The sequence below is a fragment of the Hesperophylax consimilis genome, chromosome 26 (genome assembly GCF_061612785.1).
Source record: "Hesperophylax consimilis isolate HC1 chromosome 26, BYU_Hcon_1.0, whole genome shotgun sequence".
Lineage (NCBI taxonomy): Eukaryota > Metazoa > Arthropoda > Insecta > Trichoptera > Limnephilidae > Hesperophylax > Hesperophylax consimilis.
In genome coordinates this window covers 4,224,911-4,240,834 of record NC_142861.1, presented here as the reverse complement: position 1 = coordinate 4,240,834, position 15,924 = coordinate 4,224,911, and the positions used below count along the sequence as shown (strand labels likewise).

General features: G+C 36.6%; 1 protein-coding gene and 1 long non-coding RNA gene across 5 annotated transcripts; one reads left to right on the top strand and one right to left on the bottom strand.

Moving 5' to 3' along the window:
• The first annotated feature begins 39 nt into the window (after positions 1 to 39).
• LOC149411008 (uncharacterized) lies at positions 40 to 15,007 on the top strand. 4 transcript variants are annotated; one of them, XM_089647233.1, is made up of 8 exons: positions 62 to 192; positions 4,114 to 4,245; positions 4,356 to 4,728; positions 4,832 to 4,915; positions 5,710 to 5,853; positions 6,569 to 6,706; positions 9,251 to 10,091; positions 10,275 to 15,007. In XM_089647233.1, exons 2-8 carry the CDS (start codon positions 4,130 to 4,132, stop codon positions 11,822 to 11,824), a joined length of 3,246 nt encoding a protein of 1,081 aa, XP_089503359.1. In that variant the 5' UTR covers positions 62 to 192; positions 4,114 to 4,129; the 3' UTR covers positions 11,825 to 15,007. The 4 variants fall into 4 exon arrangements, with proteins under 4 accessions (XP_089503361.1, XP_089503359.1, XP_089503362.1 ...); XM_089647234.1 differs by lacking the exon at positions 62 to 192 and adding an exon at positions 209 to 2,055; XM_089647236.1 differs by lacking the exons at positions 4,114 to 4,245; positions 4,356 to 4,728 and having other exon boundaries at positions 87 to 192.
• On the bottom strand, positions 2,987 to 3,819 carry LOC149411009 (uncharacterized). The gene is made up of 3 exons (XR_016304905.1): positions 3,642 to 3,819; positions 3,159 to 3,531; positions 2,987 to 3,055 (listed from the first exon to the last, which is right to left on the bottom strand). It is a non-coding gene; the product is annotated as an uncharacterized LOC149411009 (long non-coding RNA).
• Positions 15,008 to 15,924: the final 917 nt, after the last annotated feature.

Here is a 15,924-nt window from a genome sequence, read left to right as displayed (position 1 = left end):
AGGGACAAGACTAACTTTATATACTTAAGTAACGGCCCCCACTCTCTCAGTGCCAGAAAGACTTTCGTAGCTGTTGTTGACGGTCGACCGCACGCGAGGTAAACCTGCTAAAACTGAATACATCAAAAACTCTAACCAAGTCTGTAAAGCGCCATCTTTGGATTACTGCCGAATTTGCTTGAGCCGAAATATGTAAGTCAAAATCATTAAAATAATAATTTATAGTTTTATAATAATTAAGCTGTGTGTAGTGTATTTGTCATTATTATTATTATACCTATTGAGACAGTGGGCGTCGAGAAAACTGTAAAATCCCACCAAAGACAATAGATGTTGTTGATTACATTACTGCGTGATTTTATTATGGTCCTGCCACTAAGGCTTCGTTTAACCTCTCTTTCTGGCAAGTGAGTCATTAACGAGAAAGAGAGAGAGAGGTTGCAAAGGATCATTAGCGGTATATCTTCAAAATTAATATTTTATGTATCTATATATTTACACAATTTGTCATTATTTTTTAAATAATTTTTAAAAAATTGTATTTAATTTGTGATATATTATGAATATTATTTTTAGAAAGAGTGAAGTACTTAGCTAAAATTTAGTGATGGTGAATGTCTGTAATGGCCGGTCACTGTGATATGGAACCGGTTCTTCGTCATTTTATTGTTACTATTTACTATGCCCCGGCACATCAGTTGCTTTGCTCAGCTTGATTGTTAAGCCGACCTTGGCTTGCCACATATTCAGTATACAGGTCGTAAGCACAGATATCACCAATATTAGATATCGCTTAAATTTGAGCGAGGATTCTCGCAATTAACTAGGATAAAGAACAACTGTGCGCCTGAAAAATTGTACTCAGTATTATAGAATTCCCACCTATTTTTTATTATTTAAAATTAATGCAAGTTCATTATGATTTTTTTTCGGTTCTACTACATTTTTAGGGTACATGTCACTTACCACATATATGTTTAGGGTTATGTTTGAAATTTAACCAAATTAATTATGTTCTTAATTTTATTTAAATTATGTCTGTTAGGTTAGGTTATGTTTTTGGTAAATATACAGAAAATAAGGCCACGGTTGATACGCACTTTTAATAGATAAAACACTGTGCATCAGATAGATAACAATGAGAAGAAAGTATCTCAGTTTCCGGAAATAGAAAATAATGCACTTGAGTAGCGATTTCGAAAAAAAAGATAATTTGACATCTTTTCTTCACACCATGTTTAGACAAAATAATTTAAAATTGTTTTTTTTTTGCAAGTTTGTCATTGATGTTTTAATTAAACCCTAACTGACAAACTTAGAACCTATTTGATGGTGCATAGGTTCATATTTTAATTAAAAGAAGAGAAAAAAAAAGTACCTTAAAAGGCATAATTTTCGATTTCCGGAAACTGAAAAACTTACTTTTCACTATTATCAAACTACTTCAAAATATTTTAAAAATAAAATTTTCGCATTAAGGGTGTCCCTATTATCTGTACATTTGCCTTTATTTTTGTGTCGACCTCCGTTGTCGAGGGGTAAGACTCTCAATTGGCAATTCGAAGTTAAATGCCGGCATGCGGATGTAAATTTTATTCGACGAATTTATGTCGTTTCACAATTTATTCATTTAAAAAAAAAATTGCATTAACTATTTAACAAATATATTAGTACAGCGCCCTTGAGGTGATTTCTCACGAAAACAGCGTTATATAAATTAGCCAAATATTATTATTATGTTCCAGAGTTGAAGATACTCTCAGACCGCCATTCAGAATTGAGACGTTGCTTGAAATGGCTTTAGCCGTGTTTGGTGACAATGTCTGAATAGCCAGATACTGTCCCACCTTCCTCCTCCCAACTCCTTCACTCTCCTTACTACCTTCAGCCTCATAGCATAATACCCCAATTACAAATTTACAGTTTTGTTCTGAGATCGATGACATTATGTACACTTGACCTTCAAAACAAGAGGAAGGTCTCTATCTTTATCTGATATCGAGCTCATTTGCTTGGGACAACAAGGTTTCATCTGCCAATTGAAACTGAGAAAATGTATAGTAAATTACATTCAGAATGTATTGTAATTTAATTATCTTCAGGTTTAAGAACACACTGTACGCTAAAAACATTGCATTTAGCCAAAAACTAATTAACATAACCAGAACCAAACCTGTTACTCTGGGGTAACCGATTTTCAAAGCAAAAAGTTTTATCTGTTATTTTTACCTAGTTATTTGGCCGAATGTCACTTGTTGAAGTGAAACTTCTTTAGGCGCGTAATGGATTTTCGGGGACGGAGTAAAACCGAGTCAGGATCGACACGAAAATGCGGGTACCCCCACCACCGCTCACCGTTCACTGTCCCTCTCTCACCATATGCGCTTGTTGAGGTGGGGGAGCCGCTCACGAACGTTCTCTCTCTTCTCTTCTTTCCTCTCTCTCAGACACCAGCGAACTGCGCCACGCCAAGCATCAGCTGCTTGGTTAGTATACTGCGTCGTGAGTGTAATACGAGTGAAAAAGTGGGTGTGTCAAGCCTACGCAAGACAGAAGTGAAACTTCTAGTATTCCTCTCTCTCTATTTTCATTTCATCATCTCTATTTTCTCTCTTAGGTTAGTTTGAAAATTAGAGGTTAAATAATTCAACGACGAAGCATGGATTTGCTTTTTCTAATATTTTCTTATAGATGAATGACGTTCGATTAATGTATAGTTCCAAAAATTTTCAATTTATTCACAAGTATACAATATTACATAAATAACAATATTACAATTAAAAATTACAAAGAAATTACAATGACAATTTACCAATCATGTGCCATTTTCATTGTCAATTTCATGAATATCATTTCCTAATGTCGTGATAATTGGGTTATGGTAACTAAAGTGCGAGATATATACATGAGAAAACTCATTCGAAATCAATTTTTTCATCTATAATGCAATTTTTCAGAAATTGATACGTACAATATTGGCATTATTCGCATCATCATCATTCGGTTGTGTAGTTATGGCTTCTTGGACAGGAGCCTCTTGTATCTCATCAAAATCCTGGAAAAATTAATACATATTGAATGTAAATTTCCAAATTTAATTCAATGTTAATTAATAAATAAATTTATTCGAACAATGTAATCATGGCATATCAACTTACAATTTCGGAGGCATTAGTTTTTTTTTGCAAATTTTTATTTTGCTGCTGCCTTATTGAATTCTGGTGAATATTGTCGGGTTTTGGCATGGAATGTTGGTTATGTATTTGTGCTGCATGTAGGACGTATTCTGGACCATCATTGGGACTCAATAAATTCGCAGTACACGTAGAATTTGGAACGATTTTCCGTTTTTTTGATGGAACTGGAGCAGGTGTTATAGCTTCAGCTACCGCAGATTGCCGAAGTTTTTGACGGTCTCTGTATGCTTTACAACGTTCTGCTGCCGTTTTAGCTTGAGGTTTGGGAGGCTTTAATTCTTTTTTCCGCTGTCTGTACCGCCTGTTGGCCATTGCTTTGATTGTAACGACATTCCTACATCATATTTCACTGTTAATATAATCTCGCCAATATATTAAACAATCCTATTCCAACAATACTACTATATTGTGAAATATTTATCAACTCTTATAGGTTATATTTACCTTATGTTAATGTCATCACTGTGTGAATCAGACTCTCCTCTTCTTTGGTGATTCTCAGGGGATATTTCCTCTTGTGCCACTGATGTGTTCATCACCTCTATCTCGTCACTACTCATTTTTAACACTGAAATTCTGTACCAAACCGTATGAACCACAATCAATTACGTATTTCACTCGTATTACACTCACGACGCAGTATACTAACCAAGCAGCTGATGCTTGGCGTGGCGCAGTTCGCTGGTGTCTGAGAGAGAGGAAAGAAGAGAAGAGAGAGAACGTTCGTGAGCGGCTCCCCCACCTCAACAAGCGCATATGGTGAGAGAGGGACAGTGAACGGTGAGCGGTGGTGGGGGTACCCGCATTTTCGTGTCGATCCTGACTCGGTTTTACTCCGTCCCCGAAAATCCATTACGCGCCTAAAGAAGTTTCACTTCAATACGTAATTGATTGTGGTTCATACGGTTTGGTACAGAATTTCAGTGTTAAAAATGAGTAGTGACGAGATAGAGGTGATGAACACATCAGTGGCACAAGAGGAAATATCCCCTGAGAATCACCAAAGAAGAGGAGAGTCTGATTCACACAGTGATGACATTAACATAAGGTAAATATAACCTATAAGAGTTGATAAATATTTCACAATATAGTAGTATTGTTGGAATAGGATTGTTTAATATATTGGCGAGATTATATTAACAGTGAAATATGATGTAGGAATGTCGTTACAATCAAAGCAATGGCCAACAGGCGGTACAGACAGCGGAAAAAAGAATTAAAGCCTCCCAAACCTCAAGCTAAAACGGCAGCAGAACGTTGTAAAGCATACAGAGACCGTCAAAAACTTCGGCAATCTGCGGTAGCTGAAGCTATAACACCTGCTCCAGTTCCATCAAAAAAACGGAAAATCGTTCCAAATTCTACGTGTACTGCGAATTTATTGAGTCCCAATGATGGTCCAGAATACGTCCTACATGCAGCACAAATACATAACCAACATTCCATGCCAAAACCCGACAATATTCACCAGAATTCAATAAGGCAGCAGCAAAATAAAAATTTGCAAAAAAAAACTAATGCCTCCGAAATTGTAAGTTGATATGCCATGATTACATTGTTCGAATAAATTTATTTATTAATTAACATTGAATTAAATTTGGAAATTTACATTCAATATGTATTAATTTTTCCAGGATTTTGATGAGATACAAGAGGCTCCTGTCCAAGAAGCCATAACTACACAACCGAATGATGATGATGCGAATAATGCCAATATTGTACGTATCAATTTCTGAAAAATTGCATTATAGATGAAAAAATTGATTTCGAATGAGTTTTCTCATGTATATATCTCGCACTTTAGTTACCATAACCCAATTATCACGACATTAGGAAATGATATTCATGAAATTGACAATGAAAATGGCACATGATTGGTAAATTGTCATTGTAATTTCTTTGTAATTTTTAATTGTAATATTGTTATTTATGTAATATTGTATACTTGTGAATAAATTGAAAATTTTTGGAACTATACATTAATCGAACGTCATTCATCTATAAGAAAATATTAGAAAAAGCAAATCCATGCTTCGTCGTTGAATTATTTAACCTCTAATTTTCAAACTAACCTAAGAGAGAAAATAGAGATGATGAAATGAAAATAGAGAGAGAGGAATACTAGAAGTTTCACTTCTGTCTTGCGTAGGCTTGACACACCCACTTTTTTTTTGTTCTAAAATTCAATTACAATACGTTTTTCACGCCCACTTTTTATTAAATTTCGAGTGTGTATTTTATTCGGGATTCAAATTTTGAACCTCAATATTTCGGTTTAATACAAATGGCAGATAGACGTTCCAATGCGACAATTTTGTGTTTTTTTCCCAGGAGCCGGTTCCCCATGTTATACTGTTAAGCTGTCACCGGGACAAGATAACCGCGATGGAAACATGCACATCGACCATCACTACTTACTGTTTTCCCGCCGCTTTCGTATTGCTTGACAGTTCGTGTTGGATTGTCCCGCTTTTGTGATTTCTTTGTTTTAAAATATTTTATTTTGTTATAGTTTTTAAGCAAAATGGACTTAGAAACCAACATAATTGTGGACACGGAGACCCTGACATTATGCAGGCTGTGTACTGTACAAAAGGGGAAATATCATATCGGTGCAAACATGATCGGACAAATTAAGGACTGCTTCGACATCCATGTGAGTAAATTCTTTTTAATTAGTATTTTATTATTCATTCGTACACTTGCATGGCGTATTTTTATATGCTTTGTTTTTTGTGATCTTGTTTTCGGTAATGAAAGGCGAAATTGTTTTTTTACCAAATTAAAAAAGATATGGTAAAACCAATTATGATTGTGTTAGAAATGTGAAGATTAGCAAAGAATGCAAGGCTGATGTAAGCGTTATGAGTAAGATAAAGAAAATGGCAGATGGTTTGGGCATGTAGAGTGAATGTATGAAGAAAGGAGTGTAAGGAGAATTATGACACAAATGTGGGTATGTACACTCAAAATAAGGACATGCTTTATGTACGTTTACTTTAAAAATACGGTAAAATTTCGATCGCGCTGGCCTCGCTTATTATGAATATTTTTTAGATAAAACCTTTAGATTCACCTTAATTACTGTACTTATTTACTGTATTTTGTGCGATACAATAGGCTTTTAGTAAAGAAACGAAAATAACAAGGGTTAACTGACTAGAGGGGTGTTCCATCACTCTGCAGTTATTCATTTATACTGCTAGGATGAATGTATGACCAATTTTGTAATAAAACTAATCTTTTAGATTATGAAACCCTGTTTTACCTGTACTTATTGGTATAGATTCTATAATTGTTACCCAAACCTGTATATTATCTATATTGATTTTGTTTGTTTCCGAGATAATAACTAAGATGTTTTTTTCCAGATTAAAAATTGTGATGGACTCTCCCAAATAGTGTGCAGCAAGTGTCAGATTATCGTTGGGGAGTTCCACCAAGCTAAAACCATGTTCACTCAAAAGCAAGAGGCCCTGCTTGAAAGAAGAAGGCAACTGCTGCTGAAGGTAATTATATATTTATGTATCTCCTGAAGCGGCAGTGTTCCGTCAATAGTTGTACTGACTCCATCTTAGATGTACTAAGTACTGTTTGAACTGTTGATTACCACTTGTAACATTGCAGTTACTTTCTTCTATTCCTCTCACAATTATAAATTTTACGTCACTTTATTTAACTACAATAGTTAATACAAGGTAACTACAAATACATATCCTGAATCCATCTTACAGGGATAATAGTCACACATCTGGAGAAGTAAAGTTGCGCACGTAAATACAAAAAAATTAAAAGATAACCCTTAGTTTCAGCTTTCATTACTACGAGAGACGACTATTTATGTCGGGGGGATGGTAAAATCCGCAAGTTTTAAAAAAAAAAATTTAGTTCATTAATTTCACAGTTTTGACCGATAGATAGGAAATAAATTATTAAATTAACCCAAAATAAGAATCCAATAACCTATTTTGTCTATCTCCTCTGATGTGAGTAGTTTTTTCGAGTACCAATTTATTTTGGAGGTAGGTATGGGTACCGCTGCCCCGAGAACCATTGATTGCATAACCAACACCCCTGCTATAGGTCACCGTGTGTGTTTTACTATGTTTGGTGTCCAAACCAAAAAAGGAATTCTGCAACTTCACTGAAATCATATTTAACTTGGTAGGTTTAGGAATATGGTCTCATTAACCTTTCCTTATCTGTGGTGTGTATTTACTACACATTGCTTCTAATAACTTTAATAACTCTATAAATATAATAAATTCTGGGTACAGATTTTAGGTATTTCTCCGTTATACATTTATGCACTGAATTAAAAAATAAAATTATACATAGTTTTCAAATTCAATTCACATTGATGTCCCGCTTTAGTTTGCTATGCGGGAACATGAGAAATCCACACGTCCGCAGTTATATTTTGATTTAGACCATCGATACCTATGACCGCATAGCTGTGTGTGTGCTAGTCGCTAGCCAGTCGGTCGCGGACCGTTGTTAGATGTGGACCCCTCGCACTTTTTTTTAGCATCTGCCGATGGTTTTTTTTTTCATGTTTTCAGCAATTAAATTACAATTATTATCACTTTTGATATAAAATATAAGCGATTTGCTATAAATATTTATATTTTTCCGATATTAAATCGCTTATTTTAAGATGTGTATTTACTACACAGCACCGGAAAGTGTAGATTTTTTAAGCACAGTAAGGGAAAGGTTAAAATTTGTTCTAATCTTTGCGTGAAATTGTTGCTGCTTGTTTGTCTCATAAAGTGACAAAATATATTAGCTTTGTTTATGTTTTGAAAATCTATTTGTTATTGTTTTTTTGTAGGCCTCTCAACCTCATGTTTATATCCCATGTTCACAAAGAAAGGTTATTGAACCCACTTGAAAACTTTTGGAGTGATTATTTTGTGTCACAATATTATTTAGATGAAAATTAAATACAAATGAATCTCCCTCATTCTCTATAACACAGCACTGTGCCAACTAATACAAACAAACAATGAGATCATTGTGAAACTACAGTTTAGGTAGAATAACCCTTTGTTTGTACTGGCTAACATAACACACTGTGCCAATGCTCAGCCCAAAGCTTTCTGGTTCTGTTGTTAGAACAAAATATCAGATTGTGGCATACTGGCAAAAAATGTTAAGGTTAAACGCAGTGTACATAATAATGTATGCGTTCGTAGGCGGCGATAACTTAATTATTTTATTAAAATACACTCTTTGCAAGTTATGCTTTGGTTTACAATATTAAAACGAATTATCTGTTTTTGGTCCTGTTTATACGACGGACAACACAATGTTTAAATTAACACACATTGTGATATTATATTTTTATATCAACATAAACTACAATTAATTTTGAAAAAATATTTTAAGTTGCTACAAAACTTAAAATATTAAACGGCCATTTTAGAGTTAAACGTTTTTTTCCTGTAGATACGCGAGATAGGGGGCGTGATTTATTTGATCAATGACAGGATTGGATGCTCCTTGTTTTGTCCAAGAATCCTTCTATATCTTCTCTTCCACACTGGAGTCGTCTTATATTCTTGCACTCGAGCAGAGTAATATATTGAATAAAGATTGTATAAGTTCTGTTTTGAATGAAATGGTACTGTGTAGTTGAAATCTGTTATATCCTGTCAACGTCGCTTTCGGCAAAGTGGCGTATGTGAATGACAGAATGATCAAGTTGAATGCTCTGGCGGTACAATCATTCAACTTGACAGCCATTCCCCCTTATCGCATATACCACTTCTCCACATGGTTCAACTTTACATTGAACTCAATCAGATTGACACAACCGTCTTACAAAACTGAGTATTATTCAGTTTGATTGTAAGAAATCTGTGGGGTTAACACTAAAAACCCAGCTAAACAAGCCTCTTCCTCTATTTAAGCAATGTGTATCTTTCCATCAACTCTATATTCGGTTTAGTCTATGTAATGTTTATGAGTAAGGTTTTTACATGAACGGTTGTTTATCAGTAAAATTTAAACACTAAAGATTTGTCCAATGTAAAATTTTGTATTTGCAGGAATCTGAAGAGACTGACAATATAACGAGCACATCCATCCTCCGAATTTGCCCACCCCCTTCCCCACCTCCTCCTCCTGTATTGTCTCCCCGGAGCACCTCTCCCACCAAGGCACTCCCCGTAGCCCCCGATGTTGTCATCGATGTGGACCAAGTTCCCTCGGTCTCCTCGAGCGAGCGTGCCACTTCGCCTGCTGCCAACACCCAAACCCAACCCCAACCCGCATGCCTCAAAACTATCCCTGATCTACCCACCCCAACCCCGAAAGAACCTGAAATCATTCCTATCGCTAATTCCCCAAAAGAAGAAGCCAAAATTCCAGAAGAACTATACACTTTCAAGTTTACCTGTATCTTCTGTGCCAAGGGATTTATGAACAAAGGTCAACTGAGAAGACACAGGTTAAATTTCCATCCTAACTTGAGTAGAGTGACCTGTGCACTGACTACTCCTTGTTGCATACGAATGGAAAAGATCAACCTGCTGAAGGGCCCGGACGGGGCCCAGACGGGGCAGTCCTGGGTCCAGCTGCGTCCCGGCCACATCACCAAGTACAGCCCCTCAGAGCCCTACTACTTCTCGTCCCGGGTTCCCATCTCCTCCGATATCACCAACCTGGATCTCAGCTCCAGCGAGGATGAGAGAGAAGAGCCTCTGGCAAAGATTGCCAAGATGACTCACATTTTTGAAGAAAAAGATTCCAAAAAGAACACACATTCTTTTACTTTGTCGGATTCTGACTCTCGAGGAAGCTTCGATAAAGCTTCCTCGGTGGCTGCTGAGGATAAGCTCGATGTGTCCAACGTCGAGCCTGCAAAAGAGATGAGTCTTCTTCACGAAGGTTAGTTTTGTTCTATACCGCCTTGTCTTTTTTCACACATGTTTAATTTTTCCTAACTTGGTAAAGCGTCCTTGGATTGATATTTTTTTTAGTTATTGTTTAAAAAAGAATAAAAACCCTTTTAAATGAATATTTTACAATGGTTTGTTGGTTTTATCTAGAAATATGATTTGTTTGTTTCAGTTGTGAGTGTAGAAGAGGATAAGGGAATCCAGACTGATGCTACAGAGAACAAGGCCAGGGCTAGGCCAAAGCCCAAGCCGTGGATGGCACTACACGAAAAGGAGTTTTTGGGCATCATCCAGTCCTGCTGGCGCCTATCCCAGAAGAAGAAAGCGCTCACGGCTCCTGTGGCTAAGCCCTGGCTCATGGATACCATCAAGAACAACATGGCTGTGGAGGTGGAGTTTGTGTGCTCCAAGATCACCAAGTTGTCCATGATCAAGTCCGTAGACATGGAGCGCAACAAGGACCCCCTGAGCGCGCTGCCTTCCTACATCGACAGGAGGAAGGGGGATACGGCTAGCGGACATCTCAGGTTGAAGAGGGTTCCGCTGACTCTGCCGCGCCCAGACACAGCACCGCAAGCACCTGCATCTGCACCTGCACCTGCACCTGCACCACTTAGACCACCACCACAAGCCTATTCTATTGTCAAGCCAAAGGACAAGGGCTTACTCGAAATGTTACAAAGTCCGTCTATGCCCTATATACATACTTTTGAAGAAACTCCCTCAGCCCCGGGCTCAGAAAACAAACAATTTAAATCCGCCGCAGCTCCCAGCCAAGTAGAACGCTCCACTCCACCTACAGCCATCAACCTTTGGGGTAGACCACGACTAAGCTCTCCAGCGGATGCGGCCGCGACCACCATTCCGGTGCCTGTAACCCAGTTATCTAACTCTACTGTTACCAATACTGCAAAGTTATCATCACCCCCAACCTTTATCTCCCCTCCTGGCGCCGCTGACATCATTCCCATCAGAAACACAGAATTCTTCAGCCCCCACGAAGAGTGTGACAGCTTTAACCCAATCATCATAAGCACAGAGTCGCTGGCGCCTGTTCCTGCGGAGAGCGTCTCCCGGCCGCAGCTAAAATGCAGACCAACTTCGGCACTCCTGGCCAGCTCCTGCCCGCCCCCCCTGCAGATGGCCCCCAGCTTACCCCCCAGCTTGCCACCCAGTTTGCCACCCAGTTTGCCCTCCGATTTGCCCCCCGGTAACGTCTCCTTACCTCTTCTCTCATCACATAACCTATTTTTCAACAACGGTGTGCTCACACCGATGTCACCGTTTGACATGTTCACCAACAAGTTGAGGGAGAACAATGTTTTTGTCGTCAAGCAGCACATCCCCAATGAAGATGTCGACGAACTCGTGAGATTCATCCTAACGATACGTGAAAAGCGCGTCCCGCATAATCAATTCAACTCTGCTCACGAGTATCTCGTGGAAGTCAGTGGTTACCTTGGGAACCGGATATTGATCAGCACCCTGGATAAACTGTCCAATTTGGTAGAAGTTGCACTATGGAGTAACGACTTCCAATACGAGCTGATCAAGTCCCTGAATAAGCCCACCTTCCTGGAGACCATGAGGAGTGTTTCCCTGTCGGCCCGACCGCAGGTCATGGCTTGCGTCGCTAGGTTTATCTCCACATTGACTACTACTTCTGGAGTCTGGGATGTACCATTGTCTGGCCCTGAACCTATTTGTTCTTTCATGGGCTAGACATTCGTGACAACTGACAGCACTACACGCGAATGCAATTTTGTTTTCAATAAAAATAAAATCTTTCTTTCCAGAATGATTGATTTACTATTTTGAATGGCCAAATGATTTATATTGTGCCTTCTTTATTGTGAAACATTGATATGGTACCTCTGGAATGAAACCATAGCCAAGAAAAATACAAATACAATCTAATGAATGGTTTTAAGCCGATATCTATAACTGATGAATGGCATTGCAAGAGTGTAATTTACTGAGCCGAATGACAACGAATTTCAGTTGGGTAATTTCCAGTAAGTTTACGGGCTGGTTATAATTCTCTGCATTGCCGTGGACACGCTATCTGATTAGTGAAATGTTTCTTATTCTACGATGTTCTTCTGTCTTAATTAAATTGCCAAAACTTCACATACATATTTAATTATTTTCTGGAATTTTAAAAGGATTACCTGTTTTTATTCTGATTAGGAAGACTGTTAAAGAAACATCATACGTTTCTCTCGTTAATTTTATTGAAATGTTTATCTATCTAATTCTGTGATAGCCATTATTGTATTTAGAGTAAGATGAAATCACCGCCATTTCTTTTAACTATTCACTATTATAAATGTTTTCGCAAGAAGCCATGATAAATTGAGTTGTTTACAAGTTAATTGTTCACAGTGAAATCTCTTGTAAGGTTTTATAGGGGACCGGAAAAAAAATTATATCTTCGTGGCAATGTTCTGTCTCCAAAATATGACATTTTGATTTTGTAAGTTATTTAATAGAAAAGATGCACATATTTTTACAATTAGTCCTGGGTTGATAGTAACAGACCCAATCATTTTGATTGATTGGGTCACTTTTTCAATTAGTCCTGAGTCGATAGTGAATGACCCGATCATTTTGATTGATTGGGTTAATTTTTTTTATTTGATTTCTAATCGATGAGCTGTCAGCACCTGTGATAGGTATGGCGAGCGACCATAGATGTATAAATTTTGTAGACGGGGCCGTCTTGAATGTCATTCTCACGACAGAAATAGAGATGTAGATATCTGATATAGAAATCTATTTAAAATTAACCATCTCTATTTCTGTGCTGCGAGAACAAACTCGAGACGTCCGGCCTACACAATTTATACATTTATGGTCTACGTCAAAATGCCGGTGGCGGCGCATCGATCCATCTGTGGAATTTTTGTTTTGTTTTTTTTTTCATGGTCAAAAGTCGGTCCCCTATCATAAATCAAGTACTTTTGACCCGATCACTTCGCCAGTGGGTCTGTTAAAATGATGAATCGACCCAGGACTATTTCCAATGACACTGGGACAATCGAATGTAAATATTACAACTAGTAAAAAAAAAAAAAAAATATTTACTGACAAACAATACATAATTAGTTTATATTTAGTGATGTATACAATATATATTTACCTATGTATGTATCACAGTATCCACAAGATACGTAAGACAAACATTAATTGTATACTTCATTGGAAAGTACAAATATATAGCGAGTTATTTGGGCTAGTGGTGTACTGCTGTGGTAACTATTTGCCACTGCAGTGAAGGTGTTGTCGGTAAGATGTTACACTACTGACAGGCTATGTGGTGCGTATGTACATTGTCTTTCAAAGTATGCGCAATCGCATATTACCAACCCGACTGGTTTTTTGGGAACACTACCGTTCTAACTCTGGCATCACTGACAGCGGGGGGACACGTTTTCCCGACATTTGTACATGGTTAACATTTACCGGCTTTTGAGTTCTCTTTCCTACAATGTGCATTCCCTCTTTTCTGTCTGTAATGTGTACAAATAGATTACTAGTTATTCATTATTTAATATAATTTTTTTTTTGTTTTAATTGTTGATCATTGCAATATTTTTGTGATTCCCTGATTTTGTCTGAATACTTTCAGTTTCACGTCAACCAAAGACCTAAATTTAAACACTTTTATCAGTGTACTGTAATATGGTAAGCTGATGTCGGATGTCGGTTGTCGATGAACTTTAAGTACATATTTGTGTAATGATTGTTTAAACTATTTCTGGTGATGTGAACTTGCGTCAGATTGAAGATATATCTTACGCCCGGTGATTGCAATGAAAAACCTATAGCGTATACCTACCGATATTATGAATGTCATCAGTTGAAACTAGTGATAACTATTTCTCCTGTTCTGTTAAAACTTAGTAAGTATGTTTAATTAGATTTAAGTACACTGTTACCTACTTGTCTTTAGGTTATTATTTTCTAATATATTATTTGTGTGTTTTAAGTTTTAATCCGCGGAATATTATTTTTGCATACCTAACCAACCATCACGCCGTTTCCACCATAGGAATAGGCAGAGAAGATAGACTGCCACACAATTGTCTTGGCACACTCTTTACTTATTCACAAATATACTTTTCCGTTATTCTGACTGGACTCGAGTATTTAATTCACTCGATCGTACCATGTCTTCCACGGGCATCCTCAACTTCTTGTACCATTCAATATTTTTAGTAGACCTGGCAGAGGGCTAGCGTTAGTCACGGAAAAAGATTTTTTCAAATTTATCTTTATTCTCTCGAAACAAGTCTACTGAAAATATTGGAATGTCTTATCGATGTTTCAAATTGAGCAATCATTTTTGTAATCTTTCATTGTGCTGAAAAGAGTTTAGGTTAGGTTAGGTTAGGTGGTACCTATTAAGTGTTAACATTACTCTAAGTCATCTTAAAAACCTAACCTAAATTTTTCTGATAATTTGATTGTACATATTTACTAATCTACTGCAGTTTGGGGCGTCGTTACTAAAGATATTGTAGGGACAACTTTTTTTTTCATTTTTCGGTTTGTTTCTTTTGGTCACCTGCAGAGATAAGCTTGCTGATCTGTGTATTGGAATATTTTGTAATTGATATTCCGGCTTACAATGTACATTTTGAATTCAAAACTGCATTTAAGAATTTGATCTCAGAGTTTTGTTTATGTCGATTAGTAAATGTATAAGGAAGGTATTATAAAATCTATATCATTGATGTTTATTTTGTTCATTATGACATTGTTATACGTAGTTAGTTAATTAAATAGTTTCCTACCATCTGTCATTTCACTATCCTCCTTCAGTGTCACTAAATTCCCCAAGTTGGGATGCCATAGTCAACCATCATATAGAAATATGTAGCATTTCTTTTATTGTAGGTAATAATTGTAGATTTTATATCAAATAAATATTTTTATAATAAAAATCTGTGTATACTTTTCCAGACGTCCACCATGCTTTTTTAAATTTATTTATCGTTTAAGAGGAAGCTACAAGCCAAAAATGTGTATATTCTTGATATACCTTATATTGTAGGTAATAGGCATTAAAATCACTTGACAAACGGATTCTAGAAATGTTCGATTTCAAGCTCAAAACTGGTTTTTATTTATTTTGTAAATTTTATAAGAAAGCAAAAAAAGTTAATTAAGTGAAACTGTCACAGATAATCTTGGCTATAATATGTATTTTTTTTAAGTTGTTTCCTTTATGCGTTCATACATTTCTATTGAAAAAATATTTTTTTTAGTAGTTTGCCTTTATACTTTTTATTCAGTAATTTTTTTTTTATTTGTATTCTACTCAAGCGAAGCGATAGGAAAACCTTCAATTTATCTAAAGCAAATTTTTTGGTATTGATAATGTACACCAATTCGTTATAAAGATTAATCAAAATAGTGATTTGGCATTAACTTTTTCGCAGCTACGCGCATCAATTCATGCGAAAATAATTTGTGCCCCCAGCGCTACGCACATCATTTCATGCGTTTGACTTTAGCGGCTGTATACTACGTAAATTCGCAACGAATTTAGCAGATAACTGAACCAAAAAATAGTTCAATCTTTTATCTTACTGACATCTGGCGTTTGCTGGTTAAAATATAATAAATTGTTTACATAAAACATTGTGAAGGCGATGATTTGTTAAATCTTCATTCAGTCGTTTGAATGTCGCGCCGCTGAACCGTTGTGTCATCCATAGTATTTCTTAGGTGATCCAATCTGCTTTGATGGACTTATGCGTCGATGTAAAATATTGACAGATTTCTATTTTGCGAATCTTTTTAAGTAATTTATT